The sequence below is a fragment of the Leptopilina heterotoma genome, unplaced genomic scaffold (assembly GCF_015476425.1).
Source record: "Leptopilina heterotoma isolate Lh14 unplaced genomic scaffold, ASM1547642v1 Lhet_245, whole genome shotgun sequence".
In the NCBI taxonomy this organism is placed as follows: domain Eukaryota; kingdom Metazoa; phylum Arthropoda; class Insecta; order Hymenoptera; family Figitidae; genus Leptopilina; species Leptopilina heterotoma.
The window spans coordinates 1,244,873-1,265,020 of NW_025110961.1; the positions used below are offsets into that span (position 1 = coordinate 1,244,873).

Sequence of the window (20,148 nt, forward strand, 5' to 3'; positions counted from 1 at the left end):
TGTATAAAAGAGTATCTTCCTCTGTAATATTTTCAGTACGAGACATTAATATTCTTGTGGCATCATCGTCAATGGAAGCTTGTTGGTTTTCTATAATTTCGTTTTGACCAGATCCTCTAAATAACATTTGAAATTCTCTTATATTTTCTAAACTTCTCTATCTAGAGTTTTTAATTTTGCTGAATTTAACATTCACGACATTCGTCTATTAGATCTGTTAACCCATTAAGGACCAGACGGACGAAAAATTTCAACTGACTTTGAGGACCTCGTTTTTTATTAAAATGCATATAAAAAAATTAGCATATACCATTTTTAATGTAAAATTTACTCCTTTTTCAGATTCTGCAGTTAAAATTTGTTTATACCAGATTGTTAAAAAGTTATAAACAATTTTTTCCAAAAAACACGATTTTTCGAGAAAAAAATTTCATTTCATACGTATTTTCACCTGAAAAAAGTAGGTGGATACTCTTAAAAGCTCAAAATATCGCGTCCATAAACCCTCAGCTACAAAACCCTGAACCGACCAATTTTTTTTTCAAAATGACGGACGCTAATATGTCGGCTAAAACTAAAAAAATGACTCTCATATGAAACATAGTGCTCTAACTTTTTCAAGTCACTGAAATCGCCTGTAATTCGTATCTCGGGGGTTCTTGGGGTTGCTGATTACGAATATGATGTCAGTTTTCAAAAATACAAAATGGCGGATCCAATATGGCGGACGAGTTTTGTAAAAATTAATTGGATTCACCTCAAACTCTCTACTCGGGGGTTCTTGGGGTCGCTAATTACGAATAAGATGTCACTTTTCAAAAATTCAAAATGTAGTATATAATATGGCGGATAAGTTTTGTAAAAATTAATTTGATTCACCTGAAACTCTTCTTGGTGGTTTTTTGGGACCGCTGATTCTGAATATAATGTCAGTTTCCAAATCAGCGACCTCAAAAACTCTGAACTTGAATTTTAAAACTGCTACCTGAAAAAGTCATGAATTGAAGTCACAGGGAAAAGCTTTGTTTTTTCTCTCTGTGTAGGAATCCAGCCTTAAACCTCACAATGGGTGTGCGACACCCAGGGGCTGTACTGTGTGTTTTCTCTAAGCTGGAATAGGATATTATCTTTTATAAAAATTATCTTATGTAGCTCAGTACATCTATTTTGAAGAAAAATAGGTTTCATAATGATTTTTATAATCTTAATAACTACAAAAAAAATTTCTTAGACTACTGAAATTACTTTAAACCGATAACTGGGCATCAGCCACATAGAAATTTTTTGCCGTCAACTTCATAAAGTTATCAAATACACAAAGACACTTGGGAGAAAAATGTCACTCACGGAACATACTGTTAAGTACAAAATGTACCTTCCAATAGCGATACATGTTCAATTTTTACTAATTTAAACAAAATATTATGAGTAAAAAGCTATTATTTGAGAGACGCACACCCAGGGTGCGCTTTAAGGGTTAAATTTTTAAGAACTGACATCATATTCATAATAACCGCCTCCAAAAAACCTCCGAGTAGAGAGTTTTAGGTAAATCCAAATTTTTTTTTCAAAACTGATACGCCATTTTGAATTTTTGAGAACTAACATCATATTTGTAATCAGCAACCCCAAGAACCCCCGAGTTGAAATTTTCTGGCGAATAATTTTTTTTTACAATATTGATCCGCCATATTGGATCAGCTATTTTGAATTTTTAAAAACTGACATCATATTCGTAATCAGAGTCCCCAAGAACCTCCGAGTAGAGAGTTTCAGGTGAATCCAATTAATTTTTACAAAACTCGTCTGCCATATAGGATCAGCCATATTGAATTTTTGAAAACTGACATCATATTCGTAATCAGCGACCCCAATAACCCCTGAGTAACGAGTTTTAGGCGATTTCAATGGCTTGAAAAAGTTGGAGCACTATGTTTCATATGAGAGTCATTTTTTTAGTTTTAACCGCTATATTAGCGTCCGCCATTTAAAAAAAATTGGTCGCTTCAAGGTTTTGTAGCTAAGCGTCCGTGGACGCGATATTTTGAGATTTTGAGGGTATCCACCAACTTTTTGCAGGTGAAAATACGTCTGAAATGACATTTTTTTCTCGAAAAATCGTGTTTTTTTGGAAAAAATTGTTAATAACTTTTTAACAATCTGGTATAAATAAATTTCAACTGCAAGATCTGAAAGAGGAGTAAATTTTACATTAACCTCTTGACTGTGGATGACGTGTATACACGTCATGAAAAAAACTGGCCCAAACAGTGGATGACGTGTATACACGTCATGGCCCGAACAAGAAAACATCTTAACGTATATTCGCAAAAATTCTTACCCGGAGGTTTTTAAGGTCGCTGATCACGATTCTGAAGTCAGATTTTCAAAATAAATAATTTTTTATCCAAAATGGCCGCCAAAAATTTTGAAAAATTTCAAAAGTAGATAAATTCTTTTAAAAATTCTTACTCGGGGGTTTTTGGGGTCGCTGATCACGATTCTGAAGTCATATTTTCAAAATACATAATTTTTCATCCAAAATGGCCGCTAAAAATTTTGAAAAATTTTAAAAGTAGATACATTTTTTTAAAAATTCTTACTCGGGGGTTTTTGGGGTCGCTGATCACGATTCTAAAGCAGATTTTCAAAATAAATAATTTTTCATTCAAAATGGCCGCCAAAAATTTTGTAAATCTTTTAAAGTAGATAAATTCTTTTCAAAATTCTTACTCAGGGGTTTTTGGGGTCGCTGATCACGATTCTGAAGTCATATTTTTAAAATAAATAATTTTTCATACAAAATTTCCGCCAAAAATTTTGAAAAATTTCTAAAGTGGATAAATTCTTTTAAAAATTCTTACTATTTAAACTTTGAAAAACTAATAACAGATGCGTAATTAGCGACCACGAAAACCCCCGAGTAACAAATTTTAAGCGAATCTAATGAATTTTTCAAAATTGTGTCTGCCATTTTGGATCCGCCATTTTGAATTTTAAAAAACTAATGCCAGATTCGTAATCAGCGAACACGAAAACCCCCGAGTAACGAATTTTAAGCGAATCCAATGAATTTTTCAAAATCGTGTTCGCCATTTTGGATTTGACATTTTGAATTTTAAAAAACTAATGTCAGATTCGTAATCAGCGACCACGAAAACCTCCGAGTAACGAATTTTAAGCGAATCCAATGAATTTTTTAATATCGTGTCCGCCATATTGGATCCGCCATTTTGAATTTTTGAAAATTAACACCGGAATCGTAATCAGCGACCCCAAAAACCCCTTAGTACATAGTGTCATGAAAATTTATTCACAAGAAGGTCTTACACATTTTGGGACCATTTTGTTATATTTTAGCTGCACACTGAAGGGGTTAAAAATGGTATGGTTGCTTTATTACTGAATCAAAATAGCCTTTTAGTAAAAACTTGCATACTCGAAACCACTTACCTTCTTCAGCAAGACTTCGATTTTAAAGATCTTTACATAAGTTTAAGCAATCAATTTCACTAATATTCCTTTCTTCTTTTTCCAGCAACGTAGACTCTAATTAATAATTAGAATAAGTAATAGATTCAGACAAATTGACGACGGTGACCTTCATTTTGAAAACTTTCATTTCCGATGTAATTTGTCACCCTGAATCCAAAACTGGAAGCGAAATTGCTCTATCACGTCAGGATTCTAAGATATTCTAACCTAAAAGAGTAAAAAAAGGCCATTTTTGGCAGCATTAGATTCTCAATAAAATTTACAACAAATTTTTTTTATCATTGGAACAAATTTTAAAAGAAAGTACAATTATTCACCTTTTAAAATATTCTACACCCGATCCGATCCGAGTTTTTTCACTAAGGTACAACAATTTAAAGTTTCGGTTACACGACCTAAAAACTGAAAAAAGGAAGAAAAGAATAATTGGAAAGTACTTTAACTTAAGCATCTGAATCTTAATATTTTGGGATCGCTGATTAGAAAACCGATGTCGGATTTTCGAAATTCAAAATGGCGGATCCAATATGGCGGCTGTCAAAATAAAAAATTGATCGGATTCGCTTGAAACTTTTTACTCGGGGGTTTTTGAGGTCGCTAATTACGAATCTGATGTCAGATTTTCGAAATTCAAAATGGTGGATGTAATATGGCGACATATTTTTAAAAAATTTAACGGATTTGCTTGTAACTCTTTAATCGGGTGTTTTTGAGGTCGCTTATTACGAATCTGATGTCACATTTTCGAAATTTAAAATTGCGGATCTAGTATGGTATTGTATGTTAGTAAAATCGAAAAACGTAAAATTCGAACATTTAGGGCATAATTTATACTCTCTTTTAGTAAAAATAATTAAAAGTTTAATTTTCTTTATAAACCTTTAAACATTTTTCTTCAAAGGATCTTCGTATAGTTGGTTTCGTTTTTAGAATATAATACAGAATCACTCCTTTGTTTGTATCTGGACCTGTAAATACATCTTTTCTCAATTTCGATATCTATCACGGTGGGTTTGAATGAAGTTCAACCCAAAGATGCTTGCGTATCAAAATGTCTTTCTGATTTCTTTTCTAGGATGTTTCCTGATAATTTAAACCCCAAAATGAAAAAATCGCTTGGGCCGTGTTTGAAAAAGTCATTTTTTGATTTTTTGAAAGTACCAATTAACTTTTTCTCTAAGAAAGTAAATAATAGTATGTTTTTATTATAGATTTAAATTTCTTAAATTAACATTAAGAAACGGTCCTTAGATGTTGAATATATACGCATCAACTAAAACGCTGTAAAAAATCTATAAAAAGCTCGTTAGAAAGTTGGTTTTTTAAAAATTACTCCCTTCCATTGCATTTTAACTTGGTAAAGATTCTCACAAAAATTAAAGCTTATGCAAATATCTGTAAATTGCAAAAATTTAAAGATTTATCTTTAAAACTGTCGAAGTTATGACCATTAAAGTATAAAAAATTTATCACAATAAATTATTTTCTTTTTATTTCAATAACGTTACAGTTTTAATATCTTTGGTATAACGATGTTGTATTAATTAATCACTATCACTGAAAATTTAAGAAAAGAGAATATCAATATTATTTTGAAATGAGAATCTTATTACAAGCGTCATATGTGTCATTTGTGATTTTCATAATAATGTAAAAAAAATTAGTAATGTCAAAAACTCACGCAAAAATGCATAATGAAAATTTTGTTACCATAATTTCCAGTTTACCTTGTCTAATCACCGGAAACATTCTCTTTGTTTTACCAAAGCACAACAAGCAAATTTGTTGCTTATTTACATTATGCGTTTTTGTGTGTTTTCGACATTATTAACTTTTTTTACATTATTATGAAAATCACAAATGACACATATGACTCTTGTAATAAGATTCTCATTTCAAAATAATATCCTTTTTTTCCTTCTTACATGACTTGAAGCTAGGCCAACTGTCAGAACACACACTTATATACCAACGAGTTTTGCTTTTCTACAAAACGACTTTTTGAGGTTAGGAGTACTCGCATTTGCCTGGACAACCCGTCAATGGGTTTTCTCGCCAGAGAAGAGGGAAACTGTAGAAAACCTCTCTTGAGTACAACCGGTTTATCGACAGCCGAGTTCTAACGGTGTGTACTGGACAATAATCGACAGTGCACATCATTATACCTCGACGTCAAACCTCTCGCTTAGATTATCTCACGTGCCGGAAAAATCCCAGGCTAATGGGCGCGAACCAAGTACCCTTGGTCCGCCCACCGAGCCAGGCATCTATCCGCTTTTTTTAATTTTAATCCTTTAACTGTTTGAGGAAAATACAACATGATTGTCCCAAAATGCCCAGCGGAATCTGATACTTTTTCAAATAGTATAATATATTTAAATTATAACTAATTATTCAATTATTGTAAAAAATATCAATAATGACCCTTATAATGTCTTATAATATTGATATAAAGAAAAATATTTATCAATTTATATACAAATTATATTTATTTTGAGTGAAAATGAACACGACCCACGGATGGGTCGGAAACAGTTATGGCCAAACTTTTTCACGACCCACCAGTGGGTCGGAAACAGGCAACGAGTTAAATGCCAATGATTAATTAATAAAGTATGATTTCATTGTATGCCCTTTCGGGCCTTTACAATCTCCTCAACATCACTACTAAACTTTTCTCTTTGGGATCCCTACTTTTGCGGCTGCAGCCGACTTAGGTTAGGAGTACTCGCATTCGCCTGGACATTTGGCCAGGGGAGAGAAAAACTGCAGAAAACCCATATCCCGAGTACAACCGGTTTATTGACGTCAAGTCATGAATGTACATTTGGATAGCCATCACAAATGCACAAACATAGCCTCGGCGTCAAACCTCCCGTTTGATATATCTTGATCAAAGAAAAAACCGAGACTATAGCGTTTCACAGAGGGTTCTTTGGTTCGGTTTTTTAGTTCTAATTAAGATAGAAATCTCTACTTTTTTTGGATGTTCTCAAAATTATGTTCACTTTAATTTACCTATAAGTAGTAGTATTTTTAAATTTACTGGAAGCAAGTTATTTCACAAAAACTGAAACTTTGATTTTTTCGGGGGTTTTTTTAACTGTTTTTAGATTTTTTACAGGGTTTTAGTTGATGCATATATTCAGCACCTAGGGACCGTTTACTTATGTTAATTGAATTGATTAAAAACCTATAATAACCTTACTATTATTTACTTTCTTAGAGAAAAAGTTAATTAATATTTTCAAAAAATCAAAAAAATGAGTTTTTTTAAAAACGGCCCAAGCGATTTTTTTCTTTTTGGGCTCAAAATTATCAGGGGCCATCCTAGAAAAGAAATCAGAAAGAAATTTTGATACGCAAGCATCTTTGGGTTAAACTTAATTCAAACCCACCGTGCTATAGGTGCGAAAATCTTTTTTTCAAGTACTCAAGACTTCGAATTTCACGTTTTTCGATTTTACTAACATATAATACCATATTAGAACCACAATAATTTTAAATTTCTAAAATGTGACATCAGATTCGTAATAAGCGACCTCAAAAACACCCGAGTGAAGAGTTTCAAGCGAATCCGTTAAATTTTTTAAAAATATGTCGCCATATTACATCCGCTATTTTGAATTTTGAAAATCTGACATCGGATTCGTAATTAGCGACCTCAAAAACCCCCGAGTGAAAAGTTTCAAGCGAATCCGATCAATTTTTTATTTTTACAGCCGCCATATTGGATCCGCCATTTCGAATTTCGAAAATCCGACATCGGTTTTCTAATCAGCGATCCCAAAATATTAAGAATTAGATGCTTAACTTAAAGTACTTTCCAATTATTCTTTTCTTTCTTTTTTCAGTTTTTAGGTCGTGTAACCTAAACTTTAAATTGTTGTACCTTAGTGAAAAAACTCAGATCTGATCAAGTGTAAAATATTTTGAAAGGTGAATAATTGTACTTTCTTTTAAAATTTGTCCAATGATAAAAAAAATTTGTTGTAAATTTTATTGAGAATCGAATGTTGCCAAAAATGGCCTTTTTTACTCTTTTAGGTTAGAATATCTCAGAATCCTGACGTGATAGAGCAATTTCGCTTTCACTTTTGGATTCAGGGTGACAAATTACATCGGAAATGACCTATCCCGTTTCTGGGTCTGAAATTTGTAGGCCTGTATTATAATCTAATACAGGAATCTTGCTTACCTTAACCCTTTGAGAGGCGGTAGGACGTATACGTCCCATCTATAAGAACCTCAATATCTTTGAGGAAAATTAATATTTTTGAGTCAAATTTAGTGCGTTCTCGTCAGGAAGAATAGAGCTTTAAAAATATGTAACCTAGATCATGTTGAAAAAATCCTTATTGTTTAAAAAAATTCATAAATTTATTGTTAAAATCACGAAGTTTTTAAACATTTTATAATCGACTCAAAATTGTTACTCGGGGGTTTTTGAGGTCGCTGATTACGAATATGACATAAGTTTTCAAAAATTTTTAATGGCGGATCCAATATGGTGGACATTTGTTTTATTTAATCGGATTCGATTGAAAATGTTCACTCGGGGGTTTTTGGGGTCGCTGATTACGAATCTGATGTTAGTTTTTAAAAATTCAAAATAGCGGATCCAACATGACGGAAGATTTTTTAAATATTGTCTAGTTTTACCTGAAACTTGTCACTCGGGGGTTTTTGGGATCGCTGATAACGAATCTGATGTTAGTTTTTAAAAATTCAAAATGGCGGATCCAATATGTCAGATGACAAATGTAAAAATTTTTTAGATTGTCACCAAACTTGTTACACGAAGGTTGTTGTAGTCCCTGATCACCAACGTTTAGTTTTTTAATTTAGATTGTCGGTTAATAATAAGCGGAGAAATTTTTAAATCAGTGACTTCGAAAATTCCCAAATAACAATTTTTAACCCCTTAACTGCCGGCTGAAAAACACTAAATGTGCCTAGAATGCTAGAAATAAAAAATTGTCTAATTTGTCTGAAACTTGTTACTCAGGGGTTTTCGGGGTCGCTGATAACAAATCTGATGTCGGTTTTTCAAAATTCAAAATAGCGCATCCAATATGGCGGACGGCTTTTAAAAAATTAATCCAAATTACCTGAAATTTGTTACTCAAGGGTTTTTGGGGTCGCTGATTACAAATCTGATGTCGGTTTTTCAAAATTTAAAATGGCGGATCCAATATGGCGGACATTTTAAAAAAAAATTAATTCGCTTGAAAATTATCACTTGGGGGTTTTCGGGGTCGCCGATAACCAGAGATGTTAAAAATGGGTCTCAAAACCTATTTAAAATGCTAAATACTAAATGGTGTCACAAAAAGTATTTCAAATATAAAATATAAAATAGTTTTTAAAAAGTTATTTAAAATGCAAAATAGAAAATACGCATTTTCAAAATGGTTTTACAAAAGAAAATGCTTTTTTTAAATGAACTTTATTTTTACGTAACTTTTTGACTTTTTCATAAAATAAGATTGTATTCCTTATGAAACTGTTTTATATATTATTCTATTATTTTGACTTTATACAATAAACTACTTTTTTGAAAAAATTGTAAGAAAACTTTGTCAGCAATTAAATAAAATATCTTATTTTCGAATGCTTAATGTGAAATCCTACGTAAATATTGAAACTTTGAACCTAAAAATTTCCGTTTTTAGTATGAAGAAATGAATATTTTCTCATAAAGTTGGGTAAAATTTAAAAGAAAATGAATCAGCTGAAAAATCTCCTTAAAAGAAAAAATTGCTACAATATAAAAAAAATTTTCTAGTATTTTGCATTTTCAAATACAAAATAATGAAAAAACCCATTTCAAATCAAAATGCAAAATGGTTTTCGGCAAATGCATTTAAAATGTAAAATGAAAATAGGCATTTTGCATTTTGCATTTTGCAATTGAAATAGATTTATTTGAAATAGTTAACATCTCTGCTGATGACGAATCCGATGTCTGTTTTTCAAAATGTCAGATCCAATATGGCGGACATTTTTTTAAAAAATTTTGTTTTTATTATAAAAGCAGAACAAGAGTGACAAGTTTCAAGCGAATCCAATTTTTTTTAAATGTCCGCTATATTGGATCCGACATTTTTAATTTTTAAAAACTGACATCGGATTCGTTATCAGCGAGCTCGAAAATCCCCGAGTGATAATTTTTAAGCGAATCTAAAATTTAAAAAAAAAATGTGTGCCATATTGGATCTGCCATTTTGAATTTTAAAAGACCGGCATCATATTCGTAATCAGCGACCCCGACAACCCCCGAGTATCAAATTTCAGGTAAATTGGACCAATTTAAAAAAAAGTCATCGGCCATATTGGATCCGCCATTTTGAATTTTGAAAAACCAACATTATATTCGTATTACTTATTTCTTTGGAAAAAAATTTATGTCATAATTTTAAAAATAAAAATATAGAACTTCCAGGAAATACATTACTTTTAGTTCTCAGACAGAAGATTTTCGTACAATTTTTTTCATTCGACAGTTTTTTAAACTGAATGTACAAACTCAAAATTCATTTCTTTTACAATAAAATCGACTAAGACAAAAAAATAATGCATTTAATTTTATGACATATAACTGAAAAAATTATAGGCAGAACTACTAAATGCTTTCAAGGCCGAAATTAGAGCTCGTGTTTCAGGGCTCGCCTTAAAAAGGCGAGAATCTACTCTCGGAGAGTGAGCAGCAGCTCCTGAGTAGCAGATTCTCGCCTTTTAATTTTTTTTTAATATAAAGTTCATAAAAACAAATACATATTTGGTAATAAATATAACTTATAATAATATTTTTTATAGTCAAATCTTAATATTTAAATCTTTGGAAAATTGTATAATAATATTATGAAAATAAAGAAGCCCCCAGAAAATACATTAGTTTTCGGTTTCAGTCGATTTTTCTCTAAGTTTTTGAATTTAACAGTTTTCTTCCAATTGAATGTATAAACTTATAAACGTAATATATTCAAAATTTATTTGTTTTTATTATTAAAGAGAAAAATCGATAGGGACACACAACTAATTTATTTCCTGTGGAATTCTTAATATTTATTTGCTTTATAATTAACTTACAAAAGTAGGGCAGTCTTTTTTACTTAAATGCCTATTTTATATCTATTATCGCTCATGCTTTTTTTCTAAAAGATTATAATATTATGAATTGTATAAAAAAATAAGTTACAGTTTTTTAAATAGTTTTGATTTTTTTAATAAAAAAATTCTTTTAAATAAATATGTAATGATCTTAAAATTTGCCAAAAGGATTTGCTCGCCGGATGGAGTCCGGGTTCTTAGTTTAGTTAAATTCTATCAATTTATCAAAACAATATTTATCTTTAGGACCGTTTTATACCATGATTTAGAATAAGGTGTAGTCATTAATAAGGCATTAATTAAACCTTCGTAAGAAAGTATATTTTAGTAACAAATAAAATAACAAAAATACAAAATAACAAAATAGTATAAATTTAGAAAACAGAATGATCGTAGAACTTTAAATAGTAAAATTTAGCTCGCTAGTTAACCTTCGAGATTAACGAGTAATAATTAACGATACAATAACTATTAACTCTAGTGATTTTACTTAGTTTACCGTTACACTATTGAACGTTTCACTTATTGCTTAATTTCCGAGTTTTACATTACATTACGTTACTTAATTTTACTAACGAGCTTACACTTAACTAGATTTAATTAAATAATGATTGTTCTGACGCTTATACTCGCAAGGGGTGGTTTCTAGAAATTACCCCCTAGACAACGTTAGGGACGAAAACGGGATTGTGCACACAGGACGGTTAAATGACTTAAACCGGAAACGGGATATCGAAATTCGAAATTACGTTCGATATTCATGTCCTGCCCGAAGCTAGTGCGAGTAATGTGATGGCTCAGGTTGCATCTCCACCAAGTGGCCCCTTGGTGTGGAGAATTCACCTGGTGCGTCATCTTCGTCGAGAGAGTTGCTCCTCAACTTGACGAGGATGGTACAACTACGTGTGTGTGTGTGTGAATAAGAGAGCAAAGGGTGTTACCCTGGTCACGGTTGCCCCCGTGCCCCTTGGTACATCTCCTTCTAGGAATTATTACACAGAGCTAGTGGTAGCGGTAGCCTCCACATTTCACCTGCCCTTTGCAAAAGGTAAAAGGGTTAAGGAGAGTGTAAGAGTGAGTTGCTGTCGGTTTATCTCGGAGCAAGCCCCGAGTCAGTTCGACGGCGAACTGAGGAAATTGTTACTGCAAGCAAGGTATATAGAGGTCTGGTCGATATCCAGGTAAGTCTTGCGGTGGGGAGCGTGACGTTGCCGCGACGCGCGGTGTGTGCGCGGTGGCTACTCTCTTCGCGACTAGCAGGCTAAACGTGCTGTAGTATATATAGATATACTGTCTATACGAAATATCATTTCTTACGTTAGATTTTAAATGCTATCGTTACAAATAAAAATATTTATTACTATTTAAGGCTTCCGTTTCCGGTACCGTTGAGTTGTGCACGCGTTTGTAAAGGGTTAAGAGTTTTTGGCAAAATTTTGAGTATTTTATTGAAGGGTGGGTAGTGTAGTGTTTGAGATAACAAAGGAAATAGTGGTGGTGAAAGTAAAAAGAGTGTATGTGTGCGAGTGGGTAAGTGTGAGTGATAAAAAAGGTAAAAAAGAGAAGTGAATGTTGTGAGGTTAGGTTGCTTGAAGTGAGAGAAAAGAGAGAGAGACAGTGGGAAATATTGAAGGATAAGGTAGATTTCTGGAATGGCTGAATTTGATTCAGGTAGTGTGCGAGAGAGTGAGAAAAAGGCGCGAATATTTAAAAGAGGGATTGGGAAGAATGGAAAGGTGATGACGTGTGAAGACTGTATGGACTTGATGGAGTTAGTGGAAATGTTGAATGAGGCAATGGAAGAGCGTTTTGTGAGAGTGAGGAAGAATTTTGAAACGGTATGTGAATTAGGTGATGAGAGGGGTAAAGAGATTGATGAATTAGATGAGGAAATGGAAAGGATGCAGGAAAAGTGGAAAAGGTGGGCGAGTGAGTTGGAAGGTATGAGAGAAAGAGTGGATGATTTGGAGAAATTTATATTAGAGAAGAAGGATGAGGATAAGAAAATGGAGGTTATGTTAAAAAAGGGGGTGAAAATGTGTAGTGAGGAGAGTGAAAGTGTATATTATGAACAAAAGGTGAATGAGCTGGAAAGAAGAGTGGAATGGATGGAAAAGGATAAAAGAAAAAGAAATATAATGATTAGGGGTATGACTGCAGGTTTAAGTGAAGGAAAAAGAGAGGTGGGGGGACTGGCTGAAAGGATAGGGGTGAAAATTAATATTAGGCAGATGAAAGCGATGAGTATGGATGCGAATGGAATTCCGAGGATGTGGTTAGTAGAACTGGGAAGTGAGGAGGAGAAAGAGGAGGTTATGAGGATGAAAGGAAGGTTGAAAGGATGTGTTGAGAGAATAGATGAGGATAGAACGTGGAGGGAAAGAAGAATAAGATGGTTACTGGGAGAGAAGGCGTGGATCGAAAGAAGGAATGGAAGAGAAGTAAGAATGGGTAGGGAATGTGTGTGGGTGGATGGGGTAAAATGGTGCGTGAGAGAATGTAATGGACGAGTGCTTGAGGTTGGAATAGATGATCGGGTGAATGGGGAGAAATGAAGATGGAGGTTAAGGATTTAAAGGGGTGGGGCGTTAATATGGAATCAGTCAGTATGGACAAAGGGAACTGGAAACGGAAGCCCTGGCACTGGCGAATTTTGAGTGGATGAGTGTGATGAGAATAGGTTAAGTTGCGTGTTGGTTAAGTTGTTGATGTGGAATAGGAGCGACGTTATAGGTTAAGAAATTTTGTACATATAGAATAAGTTGACTTGTAAATGTATCTGGGAGTCTCGAACCCTGCTTATTGCAGGGAGAGTAAATAAACAAATATATATTTATTACTATTTAAAAAATTAAAGTTATTAAATGAAAGAACAAAAATTTTGTAATTAAACGAGAGATTAAAAATGTTATTTATCTGGAAAAGGAAAACAGACGATGAAGAAGCAGCACTTAACAGACTTATGGCTTCTTCGGCAATGGTGGGAACTCGCTTGACTTAGGAAACTTCTGAAAATAAAATTATTAAATGAATATACAAAAAAACACAATATAATAAACATATAAATAGAACAAAATCATTAAATGAATATATAGAAATAAACAGAAAATAGTTAACAAAAATAAAACATAGTCAATCAATAAATAAAATAAAAATAAATAAGTCAACAAAACTAAATAGAAATAAAAAATAAAAAAAATATAACAAAAAAGAAATATAATAAATTAGAATCTTAAGAAAAAATTAAAATAACAATAAAATAAATGGACAAGTTAACAATAAAATAAAAAAATTACAAATAAAATAACTTAATTACTAATAAATAAAGTAACAATAAAATAAATTAACATACCAACAAAAATAAATAAATAAATGTGCTAATAACAAAAAAAAATAAAAAAAATAAATTAATTATTAATGATATAAATATATAAGTTAACAATAAAACAAATAATTATTATTTCAGTACTTTTTCAGTCCATTCTTCCGGCAGGGTAAAGAAAGAACAAGATAAAAGACGCTTTAATTTTCAAAAGGTTAATGAAGTTGCAGCCATTTTTTCAACCACAGCAAAAGGTGAAATACCAGAGTCTTATGTTACAATACGTAATAAAAATACAAAAAGCTTACAGTATGTGAGTTCTACACGGAAAAAGTTTCGGCACGTCAGATGTACAGGTTGTGTCAAATTTTCTTCTACATATATTTTGCACGTCATCTGTGCCAGTTTGGCGTATCTGGCACACAACAGTATCTATAACTTAATGAAAAGCAAAAAGAAGTTGTTGATAGAATTTTAAATACAGTTAACGATCAAGATAGTAACAATGATCGATGTTTCTTTATCCACGGACCTAGTGGATCAGGGAAAACATTTATTTATACAACCTTATATCATATTTTAAAAAGTCAAGGAAGAAAAATGTGTACTATGGCATTTACTGGAATTGCGGCAACATTACTTCCATATGGTAAAACAGTTCATTAAACATTTAAATTACCAATTGCAATATATAGTGATTCCTCACAGACTATTAAAGTACAGTCCAAAGAGGCGGATTATTTAAGAAGAATTGAAGTATTTATTTGGGACGAAGCGCCGATGGCTCCAAGACACGTTTTAGAATTAGTTAATCGCAATTTGCGGGATATTACAAATGACAACAGACCATTTGGAAATAAAATAATGATACTTGGGGTCGACTTTAAGCAATTACTGCCTGTCAAAATAAATGTTACTCGTAGTGAATTAGTTGATCTTTGCATTAAATTCAGTTCCATTTGGTCTGTATTTTATCAATTTTCTCTGACCGCTAATATGCGTACTTTGCCTCACGAAGTTGAATTTGCTAAATTTTTATTGTCAGTTGGAAATGGAACTGATAACGATAATGATGACAATTTACATTTACCAGAAAGTTGCATAGCACCACGGAATACAGACATTGTAGAGGATATCTATGGGGAAGTAATTAGGCAAAAACAATTTGAAAAGTTATCGAAAATGGCAATATTATCAGCCAGAAATGTTGATGTTGATGATTTTAACAAAGCTGTCGTTGAATTATTGAATCCTGAAACTGAAAAAATTTATACCAGCGTCAATAGCACTAAAAACTGTGATAATGTCGAAATGGGCGAGGCTCTTTTACCAGAATACTTAGAGAAACTAAATACTCCATGTTTACCTCCTCATGAATTACGATTACGAGAAAATTCTGTTATCATGTTAATTAATAAAGGTTTATGTAATGGGACAAGATTACAAGTGTTAGAATTAGGAAATCATTTACTGAAGTGCAAAATATTAACTGGCGATAAAATAGGACAAATAGTGTTTATCAATATAATAACATTGTACAGTGACGATCGTTATCCTTTTCAGTTTAGTCGAAGACAATTCCCAATAAAATTAGCTTTTGCAATGACAATTAACAAATCACAAGGGCAAACGTTTGATAAAATTGGAATAGATTTAAGACGAGATGTGAAAACATCTCATGGACAACTTTATGTTGCTATGTCGCGTGTACGATCTTGGGATTTTTTAAAAATATATTTAGGAAATCAACGAGAAAGTAATATTGTAAAAAATTATGTTTATAAAGAAATTTACACTTAGATATTAACATTTTTTATATAATTTTTATTATTTTCAGACACTGTATTAATAAAAATTTAATATGTTCTTTCACTAGAAAATACAACTCAGGAGGGTGCAGACCCAAGATAGCGTGAAACAGAAAACATTTAGAAGAAAACGTAAAGCAAAGCAAAATTTCACGAGTGAAAGGAGCAATTCCACGCCAAGTGATCATAAGAATTTTCGATGATTTTAGCAATATTGAAAATACTTTCAGAATTTGTTCTTTTTTATACATGGAATAAAAGTGTATAAAAGTTTTTTCAAAATTTTCAAAATTTTTTGAGTTACCTCTTACTCAAAATTTTGGTCGGTTTTTCAAAAAAGGCACATAACTTTTTTTCTTGTTAACCGATTAAGATAATTTTTTTTGGAAAATACTCATAATAAGAAGTACTTTAAAGAAAAAAATAAAAATTTAAAAAACAAATTTTTTTTGCCCGAAAAAAATTTCAAAAAATTTTTTGAATTAAAATTTTGAAAAAAATATATCTTCGATTTGAAATTTTTTTTTGGTAAATATTGTCAATAAAGTAAAGAATACTTCCTGTAAATTTAATTATGGGACAACAATAACTTTACGAGAAAAAAAATAAAGTGTCCAGCGCGGCGTGCTGGGACTTGTGCATATGTATTCACTTATGGCGGCGCAAGTTTCGTTTCAAATCACTCTACAGGTCACAATTCTTTACCAAAACGCTTTTTCTTTTTTTCTAAATCTTCGTAATTAAATTCTCTATCGATCTCTCGAGCTTTATTTTTGAATTTTTGTTTTTAAACATTTTTTAAATAACAATAAGTATTAAAATAATCAAAAAATCGTAAAATATATTTTCCTTAGTTTTATTGATTAAAAAAATTATTTAAAAAACCTATTAAAATAATGTTTGATTGATAAAAAATAAAAAATTATTTAGTTAAAAATTGTTATACAATAAAAAGTTATTATTTTGTTATAAACAGTACTTAGGGTTAAAAAATTTTTTTTTAATCAATAAAACTAAGGAAAATATATTTTACGATTTTTTGATTATTTTAATACTTATTGTTATTTAAAAAATGTTTAAAAACAAAAATTCAAAAATAAGGCTCGAGAGACCGATAGAGAATTTAATTACGAAGATTTAGAAAAAAAGAAAAAGCGTTTTGGTAAAGAATTGTGACCTGTAGAGTGATTTGAAACGAAACTTGCGCCGCCATAAGTGAATACATGCACAAGTCCCAGCACGCCGCGCTGGACACTTTATTTTTTTTCTCGTAAAGTTATTGTTGTCCCATAATTAAATTTACAGGAAGTATTCTTTACTTTATTGACAATATTTACCAAAAAAAATTTCAAATCGAAGATATATTTTTTTCAAAATTTTAATTCAAAAAATTTTTTGAAATTTTTTTCGGGCAAAAAAAATTTGTTTTTTAAATTTTTATTTTTTTCTTTAAAGTACTTCTTATTATGAGTATTTTCCAAAAAAAATTATCTTAATCGGTTAACAAGAAAAAAAGTTATGTGCCTTTTTTGAAAAACCGACCAAAATTTTGATTAAGAGGTAACTCAAAAAATTTTGAAAATTTTGAAAAAACTTTTATACACTTTTATTCCATGTATAAAAAGGAACAAATTCTGAAAGTATTTTTAATATTGCTAAAATCATCGAAAATTCTTATGATCACTTGGCGTGGAATTGCTCCTTACTAAAAGAACAAGTCTTTTTGACACTGAATTTAATAACTCAATTTCACGATCGAAGAGCCCACAGTGGGCCAAAATTGTTGATTTTTGGCCAAAAATCATTATTTAAAAAAGCAAGATATTTACGAATAACAAGTATGCTACCTACAGTTTTTGGGGTCGCTGATTACGAATCCGAAGTCAGATTTCAAAAATTCAAAATGGCGGACATAAATTTTTTTATATGAATCAATTTTAATGAAGCATAAGTGTCTAAAGGTTTTTTAGGTCGCTGATTACGAATCTAAAGTCAGATTTCAAAAATTCAAAATGGCGGATCCAATATGACGGACATAAAATTTTAAAATCAATAAATTTGAATTAAACATAGGTATCTATGGGTTTTTTGGGTAGCTAATTACGAATCTGATGACAGATTTTAAAAATTCAAAATGTCGGATCCAAAATGGCAGACATACAATTTTTAAAATTAATCGATTTTTATGAAACTTTGTATCTAGGGGTTTTTTAGGTCACTGATTACGAATCTGATGTAAGAATTAAAGTGGATTTTAGATTGGGTGAGATTCGCCTACAATTTTTTGCTTGGGAGTTTTTAAGTTTGGTGATTACAAAACTAGTGCCTATACAATTCAGAAAATAAAAAAAAATTTCCTGTTATTAGCCTACAAAAATAAAACGTACTGTAGTTTCCAGGATCTATCACGAGAAGGTTATAGGTAAAGATCCCATTTTGTATTTTTTTTATATTTTAAATTTTTTTTAGTTTTTTTGGTTTTTTTACACCTGATGTTTACTTATAGGTATATAGTTTATCGCGTGGGTATATCAGGTGCGCATGTAGTCCTATTGGAGAATCTGCTTTTATTTCCATGGATCAGGTAAACACTCCATTTAATATCTAAATCTGATTTCAGAAACACAGTGCTCATTTTTACATTTTTAAAATCTGACAACAGTTTCGTAATCAGCAACCCGAAAAACCTCTACATACCTATGTTTCATTGAAATTAATTAATTTAAAAATTTTTATGACCGGCATTTTGATTTTTTGAAATTTGACATCAGATTCGTAATCAGCGACCCAAAAAACCATAAAGTTATTATAAAAGAGTGCGTAAGCGACCAAAATGTTTCTTAGGCGCATAGACGGAGACAGCCATACGAAAAGTAGACCCCTTTTCTTTCTTTCTCTAATAACGCATGCGCGATAGTGATAAATTTTTTTTAAATTATTGTGATAAATTTTTCATTTTTTACTAGTTTGCGAATTTAAGCACTAACAAAAATTCCTTCCTTTAATTTAGCATCAGATATCTCTGGAAATTTTTGTTCCAGGCACTTGAAACATTTTCCTTCTTTATCTAAAGACTTTACAAACTTTTTCATTACACCTAGTTTAATATGTAAAGGTGGTGAAATTACCTTTGTAGGTACGTAATGTTTTTTTCGATCTCTACTGTCCCACAAACATAAAAAGCAAGGTGTTTTCGTAAAACCTGCTTGTTGGCCCAACATGATACTTATAATTTTAAAATCTCCACAAATTTGCCAACTGTGTTCTTTATATTTAATTTTCTCTAAAACTAATTTGACAGTTTCATAATCTTCTTTAAGTTCAGTGGAATGGGCTACGGGAATTGAAGCAAAAACATAAGTGTTATGAATTAGCACTGCCTTTAGACTTCTTTTAAAAGAGTCAATGAATAACCTCCAATGTTGATCTTCATATACGTTTGGTTTTAACTCATTTATTAGTCCTTCAATGTCAGAACAATATACTAATGAAAGCTCATCGTCTTTTGTAAAATATTTCCGAAATTCCTTTTCTCTGTCACGATAAAAGTAAGCTGTGGTACCTTTAGATAACAAATTTTTCTTTTTTAAAAATGAAGCTAGATATTCTGCTCCATCTTTGGGTAATTTTAAATCTCTGCTGAGGTTGCTAAGCTCTTCTTGCGTAAAGCCTTCTTTAACCTATTCTTCCTGATAACCATCTGGAATATAAATAATGTCTTCTACAATATTACTAATCTCATCACTTATTTCGGAAAGTACATACTCTAATGGTGAACTGTCGATTTCCATATTTGCAGAAGAAAGAGTTAAATGACTTAAAATTTCGGGTTTTGTCACAGATACTACACATGCGTAAATTATATTATTTTTATTATTTTTATTATAGCCCTTTACATTGGTCATGCAAAAGTAGCAATCTTATCGATTCAATGGTTTTTTCCACAATGTTGGTTTTTTAAACTTTAGGTGTTTATTCTCTTTCGTATCATTCCAGCAAGTTAACATTGTGTAGCAGGAAAGATTGTATGTGGAACCCATTTTTTATTCTGATTAACTATCTCAAAATCAAAACAATCTTTGTAAATTTGTTTAATGTTTTCATTAATTAATTTGCGATTTTTTGGGATATCAAATTGTCCGCATACGTAACAAAATACATCTGCATTGCTGACACATGTATGTTGTGAGGTTGACACTCCAAAAAGAACTTTTAAAGCGTTTAAAGTTTTTTTATTGTTTTGATTTTTGAAAGCCATGATATTTAGGAAATGCCCGCACGCTAGTGATAATGGCCCGATCGCAGGCGAGTCCACCGTCCTAGGGGTGATAACTCTCATACCTCCCTAGGCCTAAGTATGAAAGCTTTCCGACTTTGACGAGGACATTGTCAACTCGTCGTCTGACACAC

The 20,148-nt window shown here is 31.5% G+C and overlaps 1 protein-coding gene across 1 annotated transcript in view; it reads left to right on the plus strand.

The window, feature by feature from the left end:
• Nucleotides 1-15,868, plus strand: part of LOC122503117 (ATP-dependent DNA helicase PIF1-like) — a 72,471-nt gene extending 56,603 nt beyond the window's left edge. Inside the window, exon 4 of the mRNA XM_043613547.1 lies at nt 14,075-15,868. Within this exon, the coding sequence (XP_043469482.1) occupies nt 14,711-15,730 (1,020 nt within the window). The 5' untranslated portion in view covers nt 14,075-14,710 and the 3' untranslated portion in view covers nt 15,731-15,868. The remainder of the gene's footprint in view (nt 1-14,074) is intronic.
• The last annotated feature ends 4,280 nt before the right edge of the window (nt 15,869-20,148 follow it).